This window comes from Pristiophorus japonicus, chromosome 2, assembly GCF_044704955.1.
Source record: "Pristiophorus japonicus isolate sPriJap1 chromosome 2, sPriJap1.hap1, whole genome shotgun sequence".
NCBI classification, from domain to species: Eukaryota; Metazoa; Chordata; class Chondrichthyes; family Pristiophoridae; genus Pristiophorus; species Pristiophorus japonicus.
In genome coordinates this window covers 280,881,666-280,908,477 of record NC_091978.1, presented here as the reverse complement: position 1 = coordinate 280,908,477, position 26,812 = coordinate 280,881,666, and the positions used below count along the sequence as shown (strand labels likewise).

General features: G+C 43.7%; 1 protein-coding gene across 7 annotated transcripts in view; it reads right to left on the bottom strand.

The window, feature by feature from the left end:
- fbxw7 (F-box and WD repeat domain containing 7) overlaps positions 1–26,812 on the bottom strand; it is a 603,096-nt gene that overhangs the window by 203,405 nt on the left and 372,879 nt on the right. The window contains exon 1 of one of the 7 annotated variants that reach the window (XM_070871444.1): positions 20,481–20,869. The exons of the other annotated variants lie outside the window; for them this stretch is intronic. Coding sequence (XP_070727545.1) covers positions 20,481–20,585 — 105 coding nt within the window. The 5' untranslated portion in view covers positions 20,586–20,869. Of the gene's footprint in view, positions 1–20,480; positions 20,870–26,812 lie in introns of those variants that run through there. 7 annotated transcript variants of the gene reach the window in all.

Genomic DNA, 26,812 nt, shown 5'->3' with positions numbered 1-26,812 from the left:
AAAACAGGTACTGGACTTAAGATAGCCCTAGAAAAACTTCCCGTGGCTTATATTACTGATCTTGTCAGCATTTTTCACAAAAGCATTGAGGAGTTGAAATACACAAATCCTACCACACCCAGGAAAAACAAACAAAAACAAAAACATAAGCAGACCATATTGAATAATTAATACACAATGATTTTACTGGAAAGCCAGTGGCAAAAATTTGTAGGAAAAATTAAAGTTTTATGCAATGAAAACAAAAAGTTATCCATTAGAAACACTGGCGAAGCTTGATGGAAGAGGCAAGCATATTGCTGCCCCTATATATGGTATGGAAGCAACATCCAGGAAGTGGTCAATACAGTTGTGTGCAGCCCACAGTAACTCTCTCTCTCTTTCTCCCCATGCTTCCCCCCCCCCCCCCCACCATAACAACAAAAATGTGAAGATCTGCATGTGAGGAAAACAGATTGAAGACTAATTCATAAATGATTTTTGTAGCACGAAATTGAAATATATAAAAAAGATTTTTTTTACATAAATTTGCGCCGTTCTTAAGAGAAACAGTAAACCACTTTTGACTCATTGCTTGCATATCCAACTCAAAACATACAGAACGTGCGATTCACACCTCCACAAATAAGGTAACAAGGTCAGCTCTGCCCAGCAAGTATTAATGTGAGAATAGTATATTATAGATGATGAAATTTCAATGGGACACAATGAGAATCAAATCAATTTTTTACTTCTGCCATAGTTAACGCTCCTCTGTACTGCAATTAACCAAGTACCCCTTGATCATCCTCACAATGTCATACTTACTCTTCCTTGTCCCTCTTAACAACAAATGAAGCAATGTTCTATCTATGTGCTGGCCTGTGATTGGTGAACTGATGCCTGGGCCCTGTACATCTTATGACCATTATTAGACTGTTAACTATTCCTTGCATCTGAAGCATTCATCTAAGCCACAGGAAATGTCGGTTTCATTCCAACAACCTGTGTGAAAGGACATCCAACAGACCACACACAGGGTGAAGCCAGAAGGTTCATCTATAGATGAAATAAACAGTATCAATGTTTCCCATTGCAATGGTATAATGAAGCATTTATAAATAGAACAAATACAATTACATAAATAATTCTCCCTTCATCAGGTTAATTTAATCCACTGTTTCAGATGTTATGCTGTAAATAGGATTTTCATGTATCATTACTCAATCTTTGGTGGTGTAGGACATAGGTAGTTGGGGAGGGGAGGAGGGGGCGGGGCATGGAGGAGTGGAATGGTGGAGGGGAGAGAGGAAAAACGGGACAGAGGGAGCAAGTGGTGGAGGGGAGGCAGGGAAAGTGGGTTGGAGTGGGGGAGGGAGGGAAAACAGGATGGAATGGTGGAGGGAGGGAAACAGGGGAGGCGGATGGGTTGGAGAGCAAAGCAGGAACAGAAGCTCAAGATGCTCATCACCCCAAGGTCCAAAATCCTTCTCAGTGGGGGTGAGTGCTGCCAGAACATTTTAATTACTGAGGAAGAGTTTGCGAAATTTTCATTATTCTTGTGTTGGGTGGGGTTGAGGGAGAAAAGAGGCGAGTGTATAAAAAGTACATAGTTCATACAACATCCTGGATTTGAACTCCGTGGAAGCAAGGGGGGAAAAACAAGGATCTTATCTGCTAGTAAATCACGTGGAAATCTAGCATTTTTGGATGTCCTTCTATCCCTTACCTTACTGATGCATCACATGACAAAAACTGACACCAACAGTATATTTAATAGAACCTTACACACTGAGCCGTATTATTTTTTATGGAAAGCATTGCTTTAAACCTGGTCAATGACTTACTAATGGGTTGTAACGTGTATGTGATGGGGTATACGCAGTCCAATCATGGTTTTCTTTAACATCACAAATGAACCCAAGAGAAGAGACAAAACAAAAGCATGTGGAAATTTCAACAAATATAGCTGCTGTTGATGTTCATTATGGTACCCAGCCAAAAAAAGCCCAAAGTTTGCCAGTAGTGTAGTGTGCCATGGAATACACTGCCAATGTGGCTGGATCCAGCATTCCACTGATGCAAAGTTGATGATGAATGCAAATAAATTAATTAATAATAATTTCCAGAACTGAAAGAAACACAAAAGCAAAATACTGCAGATGCTGGAAATAACGTTCGGATGAATGGTCACCGACCTGAAACGTTAACTCTGTTTCTCTCTCCACAGATGCTGCCTTCCCTGCTGAGTATTTCCAGCATTTTCTATTTTTTTTAGCGCCGGGGTAGCGCTATCGCTGGACGTCGCAAAATTCGCAAAATGGTGACCAGCAATAGCGATAGCGTTAAATCCGGCCTGGCACGAGTGAATTTGCGCGCCGGAGCTGAAATTTGCAATCGAGAAAAAGAACCTTTTGTGCATACGCGAATTTTTTTTTGCCGATTTTTTCCCTGCCATTTTTTTCTTCTTCTCACAATTCTGATCAGCTGTCAGGGTGTGCCCACGCATGCGCAGTACATCCAGGGCTGAATCAGCTATTTTTCACAGACCAAGCAGCCACGATGGAAGGGGACTCCAGCAGGCCGAGAGTCCAAAAGTTTAGTTATGAGGCAAACGAGGCCCTGATTATAGCTGTGCAAAGCAGATGGGAGGAATTTAATAAGAGGAGTGCCAGTAAACCCCTCCCAGCTGTGCGAAGGAGTCTGTTGGCCAGCACGGCTGAGGAGGATTCCTCAGTCGATAATATCAAGAGAAACCATCAACAATGTTGTAAAAAGTTCAATGACCATTGCAGGGTCGTCAGAGTAAGTAATATTTTTATTCATGCACTTGTTCATTACTTAAATTGTAAATCTGACACATGTTGGTATAGATAGGCTTAGTGTTGCAACTTATTTGCCATGATTGATCGTTACACTTCAGTGAGACTGCTTTTTGACATCTTAAAAGATGTGTCTGTACTTCGAGGTCTTTGTCATGAACCACGTGCAACTACCAGGGCCATTAAACAGAGGACTGTATTAAATGCACACAGTATGGTATAAGTGCTTTGATGGCTATCTGTGTGCGCCACAAGAGCAGAAGGGCCCTCTGGTAACCATTCCCATTGTCATCTTTGCAGGGAAAGTTGTTGCATAACCACCGGGAGCAGCGGCGCACAGGCGGTGGTCCACCCCAGACTCTACCATTAATGGACCTGGAGGAGCACGTGGTAGCTCTGATTGGTGCCTCAGGGAGGTCAACTACCTGTGGGGGTGCTGATCCCCTGTTCGAAATTGAGGGCAAGTTCTGCAAAATCCCCGGGCTGGGTTGGGTCAATGTAATGCAGTATCTGTGGGCTAGGGTTGGGGCAATGTGATGCAGTATCTGTGGGCTACACATAATGCAGTAGCGCCGGTGGTTCAAATTAGCCTATGTTATGTGACCTGCGTCATGTTACCTTGTCCCCTCCCCTACTGCTAACCACTCGCCTGTTGTTTTCTATTTCCAGATGAGGAGGCCAATGGAAGCCTCCACCTCAGCCCATCGTGTGGGGGAGCAGGAGGGGAACAACGAAGACACTGAGGATGAGGAACCTCCACAGGAGGAGGAAATTCATGAAGCTATTCCGGATGGGTGGAAGGGCCGATGCAATCAACACCTCTTTTAACTGCGGCCAGTAGCTCTGACCAGGAAGACACATTCTCGGGCTTTGGCCAATCTGAGGCCCCGGGACCAAGTGGTGTGCAGCCACGCACTCCCAGGGTTGAATCCCATATGCCTGTCTCTCCGGAGGGTGAGTCGGCAAAGCCGGTCTGCTGACAGACAGGCAAACGCACATGGTGGGATTGTCCAAGGAGAGCATCCAGCTCAGCCGACAGCTCCCGGAGGTCTTGGGTGCTTTTCCCACAAGCATTGGAGCACTATCTGCGGACATGAGGGAGGCCATGTCGCAGATTGTTGCTGCGACCCGCGAGCTATCATTGACCACACCCAATTGATGGTCTCGACCTTTGGCATTGCAGTCCCCAGTGTCACAGCACCCAGACCTACATCACCTGTGAGTGGTGAGGCCGAGCAAGAGCCTTGCCACTCAGAAGCCAGGCCTTCCACATCCCGAATTTCTCCAGGGGATCCACACATGAAGTCTCCATTGTCTATCCCCCTTTTAGAGCAGGACTCTGGCCGTGTTGCTGCACGACGTCTTGATACCACCTTGGATACAGTCATGACGCGAGAAAGGCGGGTTAGGATGGGGGTGGGGAAGAGGAAGGGCTGCAGGTAAAAGTTGTTTGGTGCAGGGGTTGTTCTTTCGTTGTTTTGCTGTTGTTGCTATTTTATACAATGTTTTAAAAGTTTCCCAATTGATTTAAGTTCTGCCCAATAAGGTTTTATAAATTTCATTCCAGCTTCCAAATTACGTTTACAATGTTTAATAAATCTTATTCAAGTTATTGTATGTTTAATAAATTATTTTGTTCACCTTAACCATTCCTGTGTAGTGTCTCAATTGCAGAATAAAAGGGGGAATAGTCAACATGGTGGGATAGAGTGGCCAGGCAATGGTGAAACGTGCCGTTCATTGTTCAAGCAAAGCAATGAATTGTGAGCTGCTGACATAAGGCTTTTGCAGTGGTGAAAGCTCCACGAATCCTCCCCTGTAGTGGTGGTGGGGATGATGGCATGGGTTCATCGGCAGGTTGCTTGTTCTCCTCCTCCACCGCCTCCCTCCTCCTCCTTCCCCCCCCTCCTCCCCTCTCTCCTGAGGTGGACCAGCAGTCCCCAGTGGCAAATCCTGTCCCTTGATGAAGGCTAAGTTGTGTAGCATGCAGCACACCACAATGAACTCAGATACTTACTGAGAGGAGTATTGCAGGGAGCCTCCAGAGTGGTCCAGGCATCAGAAGCGTTGCTTGAGCACTCCAAAGGTCTTTTCGACAATGATGCGTGTGGCTATATGGCTGTCATTATAACGATGCTCGGCTTGTGTCTGAGGGTTCCGGAGTGGGGTCATGAGCCAGGTGGCGAGCCGTAACCTTTGTCCCCCAGCATCCAGCTCTGGCCTTGTGGCTGATGGTCGAACAGGTATGAGACAGTACTCTCAAGCAAGATGAAAGCATCAGGGATGCTCTCTGGAAATTGGGCATTTACTGCCCATGATGCACTGAGTATGGTTGCAGATGATCTGTACGTTCAGGGAGTGGAATACCTTTCAGTTTCAGTAAACCTCTGGATCCGCTAAAGGAGCTCGCAGGGCGATGCGCTACAGTCAATGGCAGCCTGAACCTTGGGGAAGCCAGCAATTCATGCAAAACCTACAGCCTCTCATTCTGTGCCTCCTTAGTCATTGGGAACTTTATAAAGTCCATCCTGCGTGAGTACAGTGCAGTAGTCACCTGGCGAATGCAGCGATGTATAGCGTACTGCAAGATGGAGCATATGTCCCCTGCTGATGCCTGAAAGGAGCCGGAGGCACAGACAGCAAGTGCCGCAGTCACCTTCACCTCGACGGGCAGTAGTCCTGTTGGCACTGGCAGGCTGTAGGTCTGACTTTATGAGCTGGCATATCTCTGTGACCACCTCTTTTCGGAAGCACAGCCTTCTAATGCACTGTGCCTCAGACAGCTGCAGGTATGAGGGTATGAGCACTGTTCCATGTAAACTTGTGAGGGGTAAGGCCTCCTCCCCATACGTGTGAGAGCTCTTCGATTACGCTCAAAATAATCTTGAATAAGCCTTCTTCCAGCTCGATGCTGCATAGAAAAAGCAGCCAGGAATAATGGCAGAGGTATTATAGCCCCCTTCTGTTAAATGTCCTTAAAAACAAACTATGAACTCACATAAAGCTCAGTGTAAAATGGAGCCTTCCGTCCAAATCCGTTTATGGAATGAAGTTCTGCTCCATTTTTCAATGGCGCTGTTAGCGCCGAGTGCTCCCTGGAACCGACCTGGTAAAACTTGTTTTTTCTCGGGAGTGTTTTTGGGCGGGCGATAAAAACGACGATATCAATGAATTTTCCGCTCCTGGCGATAGTGCAGCGTTGCACACCGATTGGCATCATAAAAACGGCTAAAAAAATGGGCAGGCGATACTTTTTAGCACCGGTGCAAAACCGCTGCCGAATTTTCCGCCCGGGTGCGAAATTTTGTGCGACTCGTTTCGCGCCCCCAAAAAATTACTTTTTCAGCTTTGTCATGGTAATAAATGGGTGCAAACCTGCCAAATTTCTAGCCCCTAGTGCTTTACTCAAAAGAGATGGTGGAAAAGGCAGGAAAGTTCATTCACTACCTTAGGATTTGCTGAAGATGATTTAAGAACATAACATAAGAAATAGCAGCAGGAGTAGTCCATTCAGCCCCTAGAGCCTGCTCCGCCATTCAATAAGATCATGGCTGATCTTCTATCTCAACTCCACTTTCCTACACTATCCCCATATCTCTTGATTCCCTTAATATCCAAAAATCTATTGATCTCTGTCTTGAATATACTCAACAATTAAGCCTCCACAGCCCTCTGGGGTAGAGAATTTCAAAGATTCACCACCCTCCGAAAAAGTTTCTCCTCATCTCGGTCCTAAATGGCCGACCCCTTATTCTGAACCCCTGGTTCTAGACTCCCCCAGCCAGGGGAAACATCCTCCTTGTATCTAACCTGTCAAGCCCTGTAAGGATTTTGTATGTTTCAGAGGCAGCACTGTGTGATTTCACAATGGAATATCATTTCAGACTATCTGCGGTGAAGCTAACTCCATCGTGCCAGAGATAACAAACCTGGCAACATCCCAAGCTCTCTGCATAGGTACACACTTGCCATCCACAGAGGAGATAGCAAATCTCTCTTCAAACAAAATACTCAACTTCAAAAGGGAAGAAATTATCAGGCACGAAAAATAAATGACACCTTATGTTCCAGGTATGTGACAGCATGAAGGACGACAAATGTCCTCTGATACAGATTGATATAATCATTATGTTTCAAAAAGGTATGCATGCAATAAAATGCAAAACCCCCCAAAAGGCTTAGATGCAAAATGAACTTTTCAGAGTGGGTCTAAGAATTTGAGATTGAATTGGTAAGACACAAGAGAAAAGTTAATCTGCTCACCTTTGGTATTTTGGAACAGTAAAAATTGTCTATTTGCCCCAAATAGCAGGAGCTAAACGCTGCTAATGGTCAAGACTGTCTACTGCACCAATTAATAAGCAATGCAAGCATATGCAAGGGGAGAGAGAGAGGAGAGGCGACAGACATTACCATCATGCAGGCAGTGCAGATTAATCACCATGCATGTAATGAGATCAGAAACAGTTGCCACCATTATGGTTTCATGAGTGCAGTAACTATGAAAAAGCCTCCTGTTGTTGTCATGTATCTTACATTATTATATATATATCTGTATCCTAACATGCTATACATGACTGTAATAAGATATGACCTATAACCACCAGCATACCTTACCACCAGGGGTGCACTTGCAAGAGACAGGTATATAAGGACAGGTCTCAGGCAAGTGCAGCTTTCCAGAGCTGTGAAATAAAGGTGCAGGTCCAGAGTGACCTTGACTTCATTACATGCCTCGTGTGAATCTGTACTGAGGGGACAGGACTTTATAGTGGCGACGAGTTACGGGATTACAGAATCCACAGAATGGCGAACAGCGGATCAGATGAAAAGTACAATGCGGGAGACAATTGGGAGGACTTTATAGAAAGGCTCCAGCAAAGCTTTGTAACCAAAGACTGGTTAGGCGACGATAAGGCAGACAAAAGAAGAGCCCATCTCTTGACCAGCTGTGGCTCGAAAACATACGCTTTAATGAAGGATCTGTTGGCACCCGAGAAACCAGCAAGCAAGTCGTTTGAAGAATTGAGCACACTGGTAAGAGACCACCTGAAGCCAGCGAGCAGCCTACACATGGCCAGACACAGGTTCTACAACTACAGACGCTGTGTGGGCCAGAGCATACCCGACTTTGTGGCGGAACTTCGGAGTTTGGCTAGTTTATGTGAGTTCTCCGATGAACTGAGGAGAGAAATGCTGAGAGACTTTTTCATTGAAGGAATAGGCCACGCAGGCATATTCCGAAAGCTCATAGAGACCAAGAACCTGACCTTAGAGGCAGCAGCACTGATTGCACAGACATTCTTGGTAGGGGAAGAAGAAACGAGGTTGATTTACAATGCAGGTACGACAACTAACGAAATATCGGAACAAGAAGTTCACAGCACTAAACAAGCTGCTACCCCCACACACAGATAAAACCGGGAGAACAGGCTCTTGACAGCAGGCAGAAGCCATCAAGGGCCACAGGAACGGCCGTTCGCACCTCATCAACCCACAATGCGAGCAATCAACTACAAACTGAGAGAAGCTCAAGAGAGATCAGCCAGACGCAGCTCATTCTTTGGGAATACTTTGAACAATGGAACAGGTCTGTGTTGGAGGTGTGGGGGTGGGCACTCGTCAAGGGGATGTCGATTTCAGCAGGCTGTTTGCAGAAATTGTGAATACACAGGGCATTTGGCCCGCATGTGCAAAAAAACAGCAGCTCGGCTGGTATACGAATCGGATGGGTCGGAAAGCGGACCAGAAGATGGTGGGGACAGTACCCGGGACACCGATATACAGCGGGTCAACACGATCAATGGCCGCTGCTCCTACAACAGGACGCCTCCGATAATGATGAGGTCCTACTCAACGGGATATCTGTCAACATGGAGCTGGATATGGGAGCGAGTCAATCTCTCATGGGCGCTCAACAATTTGAACAATTGTGGCCGCATAAAAGAGACAGACCAAAACTCACAAGGTCGACACCAAACTAAGGACCTATACCAAAGAAATCGTACCAGTCCTTGGCAGCGCCATGCTCTCTGTCACACACAATGGGACAGTGAACCGACTTCCCCTGTGGATTGTCCCCAGAGACCCCCCAGCACTGCTGGGGAGAAGCTTGCTGGCAAAACTAAACTGGAAATGGGATGATGTCCATGCCATGTCATTAGAGGAACGGACCTCCTGCTCAACAGTTATAAAGCGATTTGAACATCTCTTTCAGCCAGGTGTGGGCACTTTCAAAGGGGCCAAAGTCAAAATCTACATCACACAGGATGCCAGAGCTGTACCCTATGTGATGAGGGAAAAGATTGAACACGAACTAGACAGGCTTCTGCGGGAAGGCATTATATCACCTGTGGAATTTAGCGACTGGGCAAGTCCCATCGTCCCAGTCATGAAGCCTGATGGATCCGTACGAATCTGTGGGAACTACAAATCTACCATAAACAGAGTTTCCCTACAGGACCAGTACCCGCTGCCCAGAGCGGAGGACTTATTTGCCACACTGGCTGGAGGTAAACTTTTCTCAAAATTAGACCTCACTTCTGCGTATATGGCGCAAGAATTGTCCGAGGAATCCATGCTACTCACCACCATCAACACACATCGATGCCCATTCGGCATCAGGTCGGCAGCTGCCATATTCCAGCGCAACATGGAGAGTCTGCTCAAGTCCATCCCAGGGACGGTTGTATTTCAAGACGACATACTTATCACGGGCAGGGACACCGACTCCCATCTCCGTAATTTGGAGGAAGTACTAAAGCAGTTGGATCGGGTAAGCCTACGAGTCAAGAAATCCAAGTGCCTGTTTCTCGCACCTGAGGTTGAATTTTTGGGCAAAAGGATTGCCGCTGATGGAATCTGCACAACAGAGTCCAAAACAGAAGCAATTTGCCTGGCACCCAGGCCCCGGAATGTCTCAGAACTGCGCGTCTTTCTCGGGCTACTCAATTATTTTGGGAACTTTATGCAGAACTTAAGCATGCTGCTGGAGCCTCTCCACGTGCTACTCAGGAAGGGGTGCGATTGGCTTTGGGAGGATGCCCAGGAACGCGCCTTCAATAAGGCACGCAACCTTCTGTGTTCCAACATGTTTTGACTTTCTTTGACCCAGGTAAAAAGCTAGTTCTCACATGCGATGCGTCAGCGTATGGGGTCGGGTGCGTTTCGCAACGTGTCAATAGTGCGGGCAAATTACAACCCATAGCTTATGCCTCCAGGTCACTTTCGCGGGTGGAGCGCGGGTACGGAATAGTAGAGAAGGAGGCGCTCGCGTGCGTGTACGGTGTCAAAAAGATGCACCAATACCTTTTCGGGGCCAAGTTCGCATTAGAAACCGACCACAAGCCCCTCACGTCACTCCTATCAGAGAGCAAGGCAATAAACGCCAATGCCTCGGCGCGAATTCAACGGTGGGCACTCATGCTGGCGTCCTACGACTATACCATAAGGCACAGACCAGGCACAGACAACTGTGCTGACACGCTCAGCAGGCTACCCCTAGCGACCACGGAAGGGTCTGACGAACAGGACTGTGAGATAGTCATGGCAATCAATGCCTTTGAGTCCATATGGTCGCGGGTGCACGTAGACTATGCGGGCCCATTCATGCGCAAAATGTTTCTCGTAGTTGTAGATACATTTTCAAAGCGGATTGAATGCACCATTTTAAACTCGAGCACAACCTCCACCACTGTGGAGAGCCTCGCAACCATGTTTGCAACGCACGGAATCCCTGACATATTGGTCAGTGACAATGGTCCGTGCTTCATCAGCGCAGAATTCCAAGACTTTATAATTGACCATGGCATAAATCACGTCAAGATGGCACCGTTCAAGCCGGCCTCCAACGGCCAGACGGAGAGAGCAGTGAAAATCATTAAACAAGGCATGCTTAAAATCCAAGGTCCCACGCTGCAGGGTCGCCTGTCGCAACTGCTGCTGGCATACAGATCTCGTCCGCACTCACTGACTGGGATCCCCCCCGCGTAACTGTTGATGAAAAGGACTTTAAAAACAAGGCTCTCATTAATCCTCCCAGAAATGCATGAAATCGTTGAGGCAAAGCGCCGTAAGCTGACTGAGTACCATGACAGAAATTCGAGGGGGAGATGGAATGAGATAGGGGACAAAGTGTTTATACTAAACTATGGCAGGGGTCCCAAATGGCTTGCAGGGACAGTAACAGGCAAGGAAGGAAACAGGCTACTGGTAGTACAAATGGACAATGGCAAAACCTGCCGGAGGCATGTAGACCAAGTCAAAAGCAGATTTACCAACAACACTGCGGAACCAGAGCCAGACTACAATGTGGAACTCGCACCATACCTGGTGGACAGACAGAGGGAACAACCTGAGGAAAGGGTAATCCCAACACACAGCCCAGGCGAGTCAACAACAATCACACCAATCGAAACAGACAGCCCAGGCGAGATACCAGCAACCACACCCAAAGAAAAATAGACACCAAGGCAAACAACTGAACCACAACTCAGACGCTCCACGTGAGAGCGTAGACCACCTGAGAGACTGAACCTATGAAGACAATAAGACCTTGGAGGAGGGTGATGTCATGTATCTTACATTATTATATATAACTGTATCCTAACATGCTATACATGAATGTAATAAGATATGACCTGTAACCACCAGCATACCTTACCACCAGGGGTGCACTTGCAAGAGACAGGTATATAAGGACAGTTCTCAGGCAAGTGCAGCTTTCCAGAGCTGTGAAATAAAGGTGCAGGTCCAGAGTGACCTTGACTTCACTACATACCTCGTGTGAATCTGTACTGAGGGGACAGGACTTTACAGTTGTGGTTGACAATGGCCCGGATGTTGTGGTCAGCAGCCTCTGACCTCGAAGAAAGCGATCAAGCAATCTTTGCAGCGTAGATTTCACCTTTCATTCAGACATTAATTTCATTCTGTTGCCATCTATCGGGGATCTCTAACATGCAGCAGTGATGTTAACAAACAACCAATCACATTGAAGCATTTTTGCAGACAGCAAACAGGAAGTAAAAAGCACTGATTAATCTTCACTTTTTAATCATTTTACAGATAATGAAATAAAGATTGGAACATACACATGAGATTAAGGTAAAAGTTGAAATATCAAACTATATATGAAAGTTGTGATTGCACTAGAGAGGGTACAGAGGAGATTTGTGAGGATGTTGCCAGGACTAGAGAATTTTAGCTATGAGGAAAAGATTGTATCGGCTGTGGTTGTTTTCTTTGGAAAAGAGGCTGAAGGGAGACTTGATTGAGGTGTATAAAATTATGAAGTGCCTAGGTAGTGGATAGGAAGGACCTGTTTTCCCTAGCAGAGAGTTCAATAACTAGAAGGCATGGATTTAAAGTAATTGGTAGAAGGATTAGAGGGAAGTTGAGGAGAACTTTTTTCATCCAGAGGGTGGTGGGGGTTTGGGACTCACTGTCTGAAAGGATAGTAAAGGCCGAAACCCTCATCACATTTTAAAGGTATTAGTTCTGCACTTGAAGTACTGTAACCTACAAGGCTATGAACCAAGGGCTGCAAAATGGGCTTAGGCTGGTTAGAGACGGTGGGCCAAATGGCCTCTTTCTTTGCCGCAAATTTCGATAATACTATAAAAAAATACATTATTTAAAGAATCTATGGGAATATTTAATGGCGAAATTTGACATTACAAAAATATAAAATTAGTTTTTTAGGGCCAGAGGTTGTTTGACAGTAGTTATTACTTAGTATGGCATTAAAAACTCAGTTACGCTTCATTCAACATGGCTTAATTTTTTTGGCGCGATTACATAGAAACATAGAAAATAGGTGCAGGAGCAGGCCACTCAGCCCTTCTAGCCTGCACCGCCATTCAATGAGTTCATGGCTGAACATGAAACTTCAGTACCCCCTTCCTGCTTTCACGCCATACCCTTTGATCCCCCGAGTAGTAAGGACTTCATCTCACTCCCTTTTGACTATATTTAGTGAATTGGCCTCAACTACTTTCTGTGGTAGAGAATTCCACAGGTTCACCACTCTCTGGGTGAAGAAGTTTCTCCTTATCTCGGTCCTAAATGGCTTACCCCTTATCCTTAGACTGTGACCCCTGGTTCTGGACTTCCCCAACATTGGGAACATTCTTCCTGCATCTAACCTGTCCAAACCCGTCAGAATTTTAAACGTTTCTATGAGGTCCCCTCTCACTCTTCTGAACTCCAGTGAATACAAGCCCAGTTGATCCAGTCTTTCTTGATAGGTCAGTCCCACCATCCCGGGAATCAGTCTGGTGAATCTTCGCTGCACTCCCTCAATAGCAAGAATGTCCTTCCTCAAGTTAGGAGACCAAAACTGTACACAATACTCCAGGTGTGGCCTCACCAAGGCCCTGTACAACTGTAGCAACACTTCCCTGCCCCTGTACTCAAATCCCCTCGCTATGAAGGCCAACATGCCATTTGCTTTCTTATCCGCCTGCTGTACCTGCATGCCAACCTTCAATGACTGATGTACCATGACACCCAGGTCTCGTTGCACCTTCCCTTTTCCTAATCTGTCACCATTCAGATAATAGTCTGTCTTTCTGTTTTTACCACCAAAGTGGATAACCTCACATTTATCCACATTATACTTCATCTGCCACGCATTTGCCCACTCACCTAACCTATCCAAGTCACTCTGCAGCCTCATAGCATCCTCCTCGCAGCTCACACTGCCACCCAACTTAGTGTCATCCGCAAATTTGGAGATACTACATTTAATCCCCTCGTCTAAATCATTAATGTACAATGTAAACAGCTGGGGCCCCAGCACAGAACCCTGCGGTACCCCACTAGTCACTGCCTGCCATTCCGAAAAGTACCCATTTATTCCTACTCTTTGCTTCCTGTCTGACAACCAGTTCTCAAACCACGTCAGCACACTACCCCCAATCCCATGTGCTTTAACTTTGCACATTAATCTCCTGTGTGGGACCTTGTCGAAAGCCTTCTGAAAGTCCAAATATACCACATCAACTGATACTCCTTTGTCCACTTTATTGGAAACATCCTCAAAAAATTCCAGAAGATTTGTCAAGCATGAGCTCCCTTTCACAAATCCATGCTGACTTGGACCTATCATGTCACCATTTTCCAAATGCGCTGCTATGACATCCTTAATAATTGATTCCATCATTTTACCCACTACTGAGGTCAGGCTGACCGGTCTATAATTCCCTGCTTTCTCTCTCCCTCCTTTTTTAAAAAGTGGGGTTACATTGGCTACCCTCCACTCGATAGGAACTGATCCAGAGTCAATGGAATATTGGAAAATGACTGTCAATGCATCCGCTATTTCCAAGGCCACCTCCTTAAGTACTCTGGGATGCAGTCCATCAGGCCCTGGGGATTTATCGGCCTTCAATCCCATCAATTTCCCCAACACAATTTCCCGACTAATAAAGATTTCTCTCAGTTCCTCCTCCTTACTAGACCCTCTGACCACTTTTATATCCGGAAGGTTGTTTGTGTCCTCCTTAGTGAATACTGAACCAAAGTACTTGTTCAATTGGTCTGCCATTTCTTTGTTCCCCGTTATGACTTCCCCTGATTCTGACTGCAGGGGACCTACGTTTGTCTTCACTAACCTTTTTCTCTTTACATACCTATAGAAACTTTTGCAATCCGCCTTAATGTTCCCTGCAAGCTTCTTCTCGTACTCCATTTTCCCTGCCCTAATCAAACCCTTTGTCCTCCTCTGCTGAGTTCTAAATTTCTCCCAGTCCCCAGGTTCGCTGCTATTTCTGGCCAATTTGTATGCCATTTCCTTGGCTTTAATACTATCCCTGATTTCCCTAGATAGCCACGGTTGAGCCACCTTCCCTTTTTTATTTTTACGCCAGACAGGAATGTACAATTGTTGTAATTCATCCATGCGGTCTCTAAATGTCTGCCATTGCCCATCCACAGTCAACCCCTTAAGTATCATTAGCCAATCTATCTTAGCCAATTCATGCCTCATACCTTCAAAGTTACCCTTCTTTAAGTTCTGAACCATGGTCTCTGAATTAACTGTTTCATTCTCCATCCTAATGCAGAATTCCACCATATTATGGTCACTCTTCCCCAAGGGGCCTCGCACAATGAGATTGCTAATTAATCCTCTCTCATTACACAACACCCAGTCTAAGATGGCCTCCCCCCTAGTTGGTTCCTCGACATATTGGTCTAGAAAACCATCCCTTATGCACTCCAGGAAATCCTCCTCCACCGTATTGCTTCCAGTTTGGTTAGCCCAATCTATGTGCATATTAAAGTCACCCATTATAACTGCAGCACCTTTATTGCATGCACTCCTAATTTCCTGTTTGATGCCCTCCCCAACATCACTACTACTGTTTGGAGGTCTGTACACAACTCCCACTAACGATTTTTGCCCTTTAGTGTTCTGCAGCTCTACACCGTAAAAAGCAGAAGTTCACATCAATTCAATTTTTAACGTTTTTAACGTTTCCAACTGCGAGGACTTCAACAGCGCACCCTGTGGAGGAGCGGGGAAAATCGCTGACAGCAACGTCTGGTTTTCCAGATTTAACTGCGCACGTGTGAACGCCAGATGTTGTTGTCAGTTTCAGAGTAATGATGGCGAACACTGACAGTTTTGCTGCCATTACAACCGCAAATTCCGGGCCAGTCAACGTCTGTGCTAAGCTTATAAATGCAATCATATCCGTGATTAGAAAGAGGCCCAACGGTATGGATGAACCAGACAAAGCCTCAAGCACTGGTAATAGTGTACAGTTTAGATTTTCTCAAACATTAAATAATGCTGCAGTGCAAATGTGCCTCAGCACTCTACAGACTCCACAAGAATAACTGAACAAAAAGAATTGCCTAAAGACAAGAGATTCTTGATTTTTTATCCAAGTTTGTCTTACCTACTATACTGTCATTTTGGAAGACATGCTGTCAATGTTTAAGGCTGTACAGTATTTGTAAATGTTTAAACCAGTTTTACTGCTACTTTGTGCTACAGTACTGTTTAAACTAGTTTACTAAAACCAATGCTATCATTTAAATAAGTCAATTCAGTTTGGTACAGCGTAGAGAGCTATTACAAAACACAACCTATAGTAGATTCTCAGCAACATGAATGTCTATACACATTACAGAACAGGGTAGCTAGCAAAATCGTGATATTTTGATGTCAAGGCTGTTTGAGATAGGTCCTTTCAACTTTGGAACATGGAATCTTCAACTGTACAACCTTAAATTATTCATGAAATGATAAATATTACAAAAAATCAACAAATCCATCAAGCCTATCCCATCCAGATATGTCCAACTACATGCATCATCATCCCCCCACCCACCCCCACCCGCCCCAGTCACCTTGCAACTGGAAATTGGAACAAATTAATCCTTTGTTGTTGAAACAATAACCTGGTATCTCAGTTGGGCTGGTCTGCAAAACTTCAGGGTTATATTGGCTGTCACTAGAGATGCTTACATAGCTCCAGATAACTGTAAACTGGTGTGCCAACAGACAGGTTGGTCCCAGATCGACAACAGGAATCGGGTCAGTGCTCTGTGTTGGTAAGCTAGAGAGGTTTACATATTAAACCCCAGCATTAACCCTACCCAAACTGGGGTCCCAAAGCCTTGGTTCTCTCCACTCTGCACCAAAGTTCTCAGAGCTTAAATAAGTGGGGTGTATTCCAAGAATTCATATCTGGCAAAGATAAATTCTACTTATATGGAAGTCTCAGAAGTTTGGCTTGGAGATTCTTGAGCATGGTGTTAGGTTTCCATGAATATAAGACAACTGGTTGACTGAATACAAATCTCCAAATGTGTGGTTCCTGGGTATTAGATCAGATGTTATCCTGGCTATTAGGTGCCATTCCAAAAAGTAATTCTTCATGTGCAAGCTTAAACAGCAAGTCACCAAAGTATACAACCTTGAGGTAAATCATTGGCAAAATAGATCCAATCCTCATCTATAATCCACACATCCACTTTCTAGCAGGGATCAATGAAAAACAATTAACCCCGACTCTTTTTTGGTCCTCCCGAACCCAGGAACACAATCCAATTCCAGCATTCTCATTGTTGCTCTATTGGAGATCAACTAATTCAGCTTAAACCGAGACTAATCCTGGAATGTTCCTGGTCTGTACAGTTCAGTACCACACTGTGCACGGAATGCACTCACTAAGCCATCAACTACCAATTTTACAATTAAAATATCAGGTAAACAGGCTGTAAAGAAAGGTGGACATAACTAGCTGATGGTGCACAAAAGAATAGACTTGAATTTATATCGCACTTTATCACGGCCTCAGGATATTCTAAACGCTTTACTGTTACACAGCAGCTAGTTTGCATGCAGCAAGGTTCCACAAACAGCAAGTGAATGAATGATTGGCTAATTTCTGTTTGGTTTTGATTGAAGGAGGAATGCTTGCTAGGACACTGGGAGAACTCCTTGCTCCTCTGAATAATATTATGGCACCTTTCGTGTGTACCTGAACATGCAGATGGGGCCAGAATTTAACAACACATCTGAAAGACAGCACCTCCAACAATGCAACATTCCTCACTACTGCAATGAAGAATCTGCCTAAATCATGAGTGTCCAATCTGCAACTCTAGGTCCATGTGGTCTGAACCCTTACAATATATCCTTCGAAGCCCAAGCAATTATATTTGGATTTTTATTTATTTTTTGTTGGTTTGTCCTGTTTGAATTTTGTGGGTCTGCAACTTAGATAGGGGTGTTTTTAGTGTTCCTCAATGATGAATAAAACCTAAATCAAAACACCAAAGATCTGTTTATCTCCTCAGTTTGAAATATATGCAAGTTAATGAGATCATGAATTTAATCTTTTTGTGTAGCCTTCAAAGCTCTGTGACACACCTATACAGCCTATGATGTCTGTAGTGGGACTTGAACTTCTGATTCAAAGGCAAGAGCGCTATCAACTGAATGAAGTTGACGCTTCAAAGTTTACAAGGCATTTGAAAGTGATGCAGGTGTTCATGTTAAGTGTCAATCTTTTTGCTAGCTGAATTAAAAATTCCAGGTTAAACTTGATGACGTTTCTCCCCCACCCATTACAAAAGACGATCTGCAGCAATTCCTAAAGATAATTTAGTCAATTTTATATTGGGTTTGGTTGTGGCTCCTGACACACAAGTCTCACAGTTAGTTGCACCCCAAAATAAAGCTGCCCAGATTCGCTAATGCCATTGGGAAGACCTGTTTTTAAACTGGTTTGGGAGCCTAACACCCAAGTAAAACTCAATATAAAAGCAGATGAGTACAAAGGACATTAAGCACTATACAAAATGTAAGCTTGTAATATTTGTTTAATTGACCCAAAATATTCTAGAAATTAAAATTTTTTTCAAAACCATAAACTAGAATTAAAGAGATAGAAAGCTCCACATGGACACTGTTTTGCAGATGTCAGCTTTGATCTGAAACCCTTTTTTAAAGCTTTAAAACTATTTATATTTTTACATACACAAGACATAACTATGTATGGTATGGCATGTTGAATAAATCTTTTGTCCCCTGGACAGTTCGGAGCACCAGTTTAGATAGAATGAGACACAAAAGAATATTAAGTGGTCCAACGGCACTAAATGTTGTTAACGAACAACATTTTATATTTTAAACAAACATCTAAAAACAACAGGGCTGGATGTTTAGGTTTAAAGGATAGTGTTTATAGATTTATAGAAGTCATGAGTGGCCAATTGTTATATAGTCTGACAAGTAGAAAATCATTGTTGGAATGATTACAGTACAAACGGTCAATGATTATCAACTGTGAATCATTTTCTGAACCAAATTAAGATGTGTACTTCTTTGCTGAGTAAATGCTTCCAAACTAGTTATCATCGAGTCATGTGCAACATTTCTTACAGACTTCTGAACCTGCCAACTTCCAATGTGAACTTAATGCACCTAGACTAAGAACCCAACTTTAATAACTTATTTTTGTAGATGCTAGTCATAGACCTTGGAAATAGTAGGTAAATAGATATTGCAATTTTTAATAAACTAACAATGAAATTCACTGCAATGTGAGCATCATCCCACTGTTCTGCAAAGATATGCAAAAACTGCAACTATTTCTGTCAGCTGCTATAATGTATCGTGGGATACTCATGATCTCCTAATGCAGGTTATTAATAGAAGAGAATATCAGCAAAGTGAGTGCAGATGGCTGTATAGTCGATACGCTTCTGTGGTGCATTTTAAAATTGCAGCTACAGCTCAAGTTTACCTAGAACTATATATATTTAAAAACTCTATGAACCTGAATACATTAAATTCTTTGCTGCCAGTTCCATACCAATTTCATTTAGTGCAAGACCATGCTTCTCACCTATAGCAAGCAGTAAAAGTTTAAACTAGGTTAGATCGCATGTTCATAAACACTAGCAACACAATTCTAGTACAAATAGTTATCACAGTTAAAATAATAACATTTTAGAATGTAAAAGACCTAACTAGAGAAGTTGTTTTTTGAAATGTGAGCAAGTCAAAGACATGACTGTATATCCCACAATCTTCTCCCAATCCCATTACACAACTGCTGTAAGTTCCAGTTGAGTCGTCAGCAAATATTTTAAGTAAAAAGGACAGCAACTAATACTTAAAGTTGCCAGGATACACAAGCAAACTGCATTTAATATACTTCTTCCAACATTAGCAATTGTAACAGATCAACCTGAAACTGGTTTCAAGCCACTGCTAACATTAGGCTAAGATTTTTCTTCTCATTTGGTACAACATTCTGCAAAGCACCATTTCTTTTACCAAAGTGACACGTCTATAAAATGCCTCTGTTTTCAAAGTAAAGTGTATTGTATAAACCATAAAGCCTATAACGAAAATCACCCGAAAAAAATATTTGTATTTAATGTCCATATTCAGTATACCAATATAATTCTTGATCATAATAAAGGGGACACATTGGGAAATACTTCCAATTGTATTAACGTCCTTTACACCATTATAAATATATTAGATTCTGTGACTGCTAACATAGGACACAAATACACATAAAATGCAGGGTATTCCTCAAACTCCCCCCGCCACACAAATCATTATTGCATTCACTGGAAAGAAGAAGTTTTGTTAAATGGCTGTTTGCCAGTTCCAAATATTATGCATAGTTCGCACCGGTAAGATTAGTTTGAAGAAAAATGACAAATAAAGATTACTATTTTTTTTACTAGAGTCTATCTGGATTGAATCTTGTGTCAGATATTTAAGTTTTCTACATAATGCATTAATAACTTTTAGAATTAGTATGAATATAAATAGTGCCCTATAATGTAGATCACACTATTACAATCACAAACCTATTCTTGATGGTCAGCAGCACTAACTTCAACATTTTACATCTGAAGTCACTAACAAGTACTACAGTACAGAGGAGTATTCGTCTATTTAAAAAAACTCAGCTTAATTTAGATCCTTGAAATTACAGAATCTAAACATTGGTTTTACTTTCCTCCCCCCCCCAATAAGCACTACTGTTGTGCTAAACAGAAACATGTCAGTTCAGTCCTCTAGAGTTGTAATACTCAACACTCAAAGTTTCTCATCATAAAGTGCACTGCAACAAAGTACTGAGGTTATTGCTAAGTAATAGCAGAAGCAGTTTTTGTGCAACTAAACACTTGACTCACCCGTCTGCGACAGCAGGGAAGGCCCTGGGTGATGATATTGATGGCGATGTTCATGTTAAACATATTGAGCACCGTATGGTGCGATAAAGGCTCTTTCTCACTCATCAAGTCAGCAAAGACCGAACCATGGCTTAGAATAGCACATTTTTCTGTGCTGATATTTAGGGTTTATTTAATTTGATAACTCCTACTTTGAAGGGCATTGTAATTAAAAAAAAACACTACAATACATAAAAAGGGCAAGGGAATCCCAAAGCCTGCTGCCTTTCTTAAGATCTTCTCCCACCAGCTACGAAGTCCAACGCACTCCCCAGTTAATAAGCTTTGAAGTTCAAATTCTCTCAGCGCAGCCAAACACAGGCCAGCATGACTATAAACTACTTCTGTAGCTGACATCACTGGAAACGACTGCCAATCCTGCAGCTGATGCAGCTTTAAGCATGCCATCCACAAGGGCCAACCTTCTAGTGTATTTTGGAGAAGCTAGGTTGATTAGCCAAGGAATGTATCCTCTCTGGTTGTGTTTTAAATTCCTACTGATATATGATATTAACATGTGACTGCCCAATCCAAAACTTGCATATGGCTCACCCAGGAACCAAACGCCGTAGTACGGATTTCTGGGTGTTTAGTTTTTTCAATGTCAGTGAAGTTTAGGGGTCAAACTCAGGGAAAGTAACACAAATATCAACTCATGAAACACAAATATAAATGTAGAGTATATATCTGGCAATTACGCAACATCATGCAAATATTTCGGAGGATAAATAGATTTATTAAAGACAAAGCTAGAGTCATGATCTGCCTAGCTCACTTTTCTTTGCACATTAAGACAACTTTTTTAAAATCAGCATCCTGTTTACAGAGATGCCACAGATATAAACTAATAATTGTAGAATCTTACAGCACAGCAGTCAGCTATGTGGCTTATTGTGACTGCGCCAGCTCTCCAAAAATGCTACCCATTTAGTCCTCGCCCTTTGTCCTTTCCCCATAAATCATTTGATCTGCAGGTAATCTCAAACAAAAGTCTTCAATAGATGTTTTAAAGCTGCATTGTGGAAAGGCATCACAGATACAACTGCAGGATACACTCCAACTAATTTAGCAACAAATCCCTATAATAACATTCTATCTTTCCAACAGTTTTTCACTAAATTCACAGGGGGCTCAAGTTTAGAGTTGATCTATTGCATAATTACTGGAGCAATTTAAAATCGTATCATTACAATTAGTGTATAAACAACTCTTCCTTCTCCCCAAAAGTTTTGTGGCTTAAATGAAGTGTAGGATTGAAGACTGGATGCTGAAATAACTCTGTTTCAAAAGATCCCTTGCTTCTCCAACTTAGTATCCGATGCTAACATTATGCTTCCCCAATGACACAGTGGTGGTATTAAGTCACATCAAAAGGACCCATTTTGATTCACAATCTCAGATGATTTCAACAATGGCAAAAAACTGGGCTTCTCCAGCCGATCTCAATGTTCCAAGATTTGGGAATTGAAAGAAAGTCAGCCATGAATGCTATTCAATGACGGTACTATTAAATGTTGGCCCAAAATTTGCGGTCAGAGGGTTCCCGCGGTCGGATACTTCCAACCTGCAAAAAAGCTACAAATTTACCTGGTGGTCCGGGAGGCTCGTAGATTTACACTCCAGGGCCTTTCCAGGTACCCACAGGTAGAGACCCATGTATCCCAGGAGTGCATATGGTTTTGCAAGTGCTCCTGGATCACGTAGGCTTGCCCAATCAACCAAAGAAAGAAAACCCTATTCGTACTTATGGGGTTTCCATTTGTACGGAGCTGCCAAAAGTATGAATGGAAATTACTTAAAAAATACACGGACATATGAAATAAATTAAAAAATTACATATTTAAAATGCCATAAGACAGAGATTGATAGATTTTTGAATATCAAGGGATATGGGGATAGTGCAGGAAAGTGGAGTTGAGGTAGAAGATCAGCTGTGATCTTACTGAATGGCGGAGCAGGCTCAAGGGGCCGAATGGCCTACTCCTGCTCCTAATTCTTATGTTCTTATTAAAAGCAGGCCTTTTACCTGCTTTGATCAAGCCTAAGAATTTCAAGGGCATTCGCTGGGCAGAAGGGGCTATTTTTCGCATTCGTACGATCTGCTATGTGCAATGCATGCCTAAACCCAGAACTTGTGGGGTCCCTACGGGCACGTGCACACCTCGTATGCACCTGTAGGGGCCACAAATTCAGCCCCATTATCTTGGCTCAATTTGTAGCATTATTGCCTCCGAGTCAAAAGGTCTAGATTCAAGCCCCAAGTAGAGTTAAAAGGCCCCATGGCACTATTTGAAGAGGATCAAGGAGTTGCCCTGGTGCTGTGGCTAGCATTACTCCCTTAACCAGCACCATTGACTGGTACATTCATCTTACTTACTTGTGCATGCAACTTTACCCAGATCACAGCTGCAACTGCACTTCAAAAGTAATTCTTTGCTTGTAAAGTACTTTGTGATACAGCACCTCATCTCATTCTCAAGGTATGAATGTAAGTTTTTCCATACTAGAAATAATTTTAGGTGAAGAGAAGGTTGGTATCACAGTATACACACACACTCATGCACACACACACATACAAGGGGGCCAAGTTTCCACAGGAGTTGCTCCTTTTTTTTTGGAGCAACTAGTTTTTTTTTTTGAGTATCTTAAAAATCGCAATTCTCCACATTTAGTTTGCTCCAGTTTCAGTGAGTTAGTTCAGTTTCTTTTTAGTTCAGTTTTTTTTTCAAAAATGGGCGTTACCAGCCACTTACGCCTGTTTTGACCATTTAAGCAAGTTTAGACAGTCAATAGTTACTCCAAACTAACTTAGGCCAGCGTATGTGTCCACTTTTATACGCTCAGAAAAACCTTGCGGACACTTTAAAAATCAGACGCAGGTAGCCAGAGATGGGGGGGGAAGGGAAGTTAGAGGATTTTCCAAAGCACTAAACACCTTCACAACAACATTAAAGAAGCATAAGTACATTTAAAGCACTAAACAAAGCAGTACATTTAAAGCACCAAACACTTAACAAAGCACAAAAATAAGCATTCAATAACAAATAAAAAATACAAGGAAAGCACCAAGACTTACCAAGCACTAAACAAAGCACAAAAATAAGCAATTAATTAACAAATAAAAAATAGAAGGAACCCTGAACTAAAGCACCAAGACCAAAGTAATAAGCAATCAATACCAAATAAAAAATAGAAGTCCTACCTTTATGTGAAGGGAAGGCAGCGGGCCGCCGATGAGGGAGAGGGGAGGAGGGGAGGGGGAGAGGGAGGAGGGAGGGGGAGAGAGGAGGGAGGGGGAGAGAGGAGGGTGGGGGAAGAGGAAGGAGGGGGGAGATGAGGATGAGGCAATATTAAACATATGAGCCTGCCCAGGTTCCATCCTACTCAGGTCTTGCCCCCAATCTCTTTGCCTTCCTGTTACCCCCGCCGCCCTGAACATCTCCGAGACAGTCCCAAGGAACACTCAATGGCCTCAGTAATTTTCCTTCTTGATGGTCACTTTTGCCAGCTCCTTCTCCGTTTCTTGTTTTAGACTTTCTGTTCCCGGGATCTCCTGTCGCCGATGGCGGACATTGCCGTCTGTTCCCTCTCAGGTTGTGGCGGGGAGCCCATTCGGCTAGGGCTAGGGGTGGCGTGCTTCGGACCCTCCCACACTGTCTGCCGCACACACACACAGAATCTTGGGGCGAGGAGCTACTGCACATCCGCGCACACTCTAGCGCGCATGTGCAAAGGTCCCGGTACTGTTTTCAGCGGCGGGACCTGGCTCCACCCCCACGCATTCTGCTGTGCTACACCAGGGCCCTACATTGGTACTGCTGCGTGGAGAATATGAAAGTAAATAATAGGCGCTGTTTCTGTTCTAAAACGTCGGCGCGCCATTCTAACCGTGGATGCAAACTTGGGCCCAAAGTACCTAAATCCTAGGATGCCGGACATAGCAAAAATACTCGCCATCCCCACCTACAGCAGAAATTCAAATACACTTCAAAATGATTGTATAATCCTTTTAACATTTATTGCCTGTTGCTTTATAGGCAATTGCTGGAGAGATGGGGAGCATAACTGTTATACAATATTAAATTTTTTTGAAAAGAAAGAAAATTTGTATAAAAAGGCTTATAGGAAAAGCATGCTTTGCTAAACTATATATAAAAAATAAGAGAGCAACTGCACATCACAAATGAAATGCTACATAGACAAATGTTTGATGTGTTGGCTGAAATTATTTTGTCTATAACAGAGAAGGAAATATCATAGCTCCCCCCGCCCCTCCACCCAGGTTTTTCTGCACCTGGGGAATCTTTGCTATAGCCTGGAAAAACATAGGGTCCAATATTCCACATGGATTTTTTGTGGTGCATTATAAGATTACTGGCTGTTTTTTAAAGCCGCGGCAGCGCCAAAAAAAGGATTCGAAGTTTCGCCATTTTTCTGTTTAAAAAGACCTTAGCTTCTGTGGGTGGAGCCAAATCATAGCGCCTATAAACGGAGGCCCGTTCTTTGCGCATGCAGGGGGAAAAAACCTCGCGTTTCCACCCCCCACGTCATGAGTCTGCCATTTTTAAAGAGCCAGCAGATCTGCGAGTACCTGTGAAATCGGGCAGCTGCAAAAGTAAAAATGAGATCCAGAGAAATCATATATATCCTAACAATGGAGATTGAATCTGAAAGGAAAAGGGCCAAGAAATTTACTGAGGATGACAATGAGGCCCCTTGTAGATGCCATTGAAAGGAAATGACAGCAGATTGGCAAGAAGGGTGCGAGCAAGTTGAAACCCACAGCAATGAATAAAGCTTGGGACCAAGAGGCAGAGGAGTTTTCGGCAGTGGCGTCCATCCAGAGGGATGGCAAGCAGTGCCGCAAGAGGTGGCAGGACCTTGGCCAAGTAGTTAGTATATGTAAAATTTTTATGTATGCACTGGAATTACTAGAATTGTAAATGTGACTATCTCTATGTGCTACGACAGCAGAATATCCCTCTCTTAAAAAGTTGTATTTTAATTTTTGCAGAAGAAGTTGTCACACAATAATCATGAGCGGACAAAAACTGGCGGAGGTGTACCAAGTATGTAACCACTTACATCATTAGAAATGAGGATCGCTGGTATGATTGGTGCTGGTTCCAGAAAATCGACCACCCTTGCTCAAGCTGGGCCCAGCTTCCAGAGAGAGGGTAAGTCCTGCAAATTCCACAGTCTGCGTTGGCTAGATGTTAAGTACTGTGTGGGCTATGCTTCGGTTTAAATGGGATGCACTCTCCGTCGGTTACGCTTCGGTTCTTCAAATGAGCCTGCTACGTGTGAGCCTACTCATGTCACCTTGCCTCCTCCCCTGTTGCTAACGTTTCGTCTGTTCTGTTATATTTTGCAGATGTTGCGACAGGCATCACTGAATGAAGGACAACCCCCCCGCCGCGGCACTAGAACCATTACATGATGAGCAAGATCTTCCACAGCACGATGAGCATGAGAATGATAATGATGATCAGGAGGAGGAGAATCAGGGGGATCAGGAAAATGCCGGTAATAATAAGAAAGTAACATTGAATTTGGAGGAGGTGGTGCCGGAGGACAGGTATGTACCAAACCCTTTCGATGATGCTACGACAGAAGCGACATTTCGTGGTTGTACATCCGCGATGTCGTGGCGGAACCCAGTGGATTTCAGCACACCACACCTAGGGTACAGGTGACGAGGGGAAGGAAAGCTCAACACCGCTCTCCTGAAATGCATGATACACTGGAGGTGGCAGAGATAATGGGAATGAGTGGGGAGAGCACTGAGCTAACCAGATCGCTCATTGAGACCATGGGTGGAATGAGGGGAGAAATATAGCAGGGCTGTCGACAGAAGTAGCAGGACTGCCTCAAGGAATGGAAGCAACACTGTCGGGAGAGATTAGGGAGGGAATATCCGAGATAGCTGATGCAATATGGGAACACGCCCAGGCTGTCATTGGCCAGCAGCAATTGGCGGCATCAATTGATCCACAGCCCAAAGAGATAGAAGAGGTCCAAGTCGGGCCTTCCAGATTGCCATCTCCTGTGTCTGTTAACCAAGCGTCGGACCCGAGACAGTAATAAATATCTTGGGGTCACTGGCAATAGAGCTAAGGTTGCGCCAACGACCAAGGGTAAGAAGGGCAAAGGCAATAAGGGCAGGTGGTGGTGTTGAATAAGCGGGAGGAAAGATGGCTGCAGCTAAGGTTTGTTTGAATATAAGAACCTAAGAAACAGGAACAGGAGTAGGCCATACGGCCCCTCGAGCATGCTCCGTCATTCAATAAGAT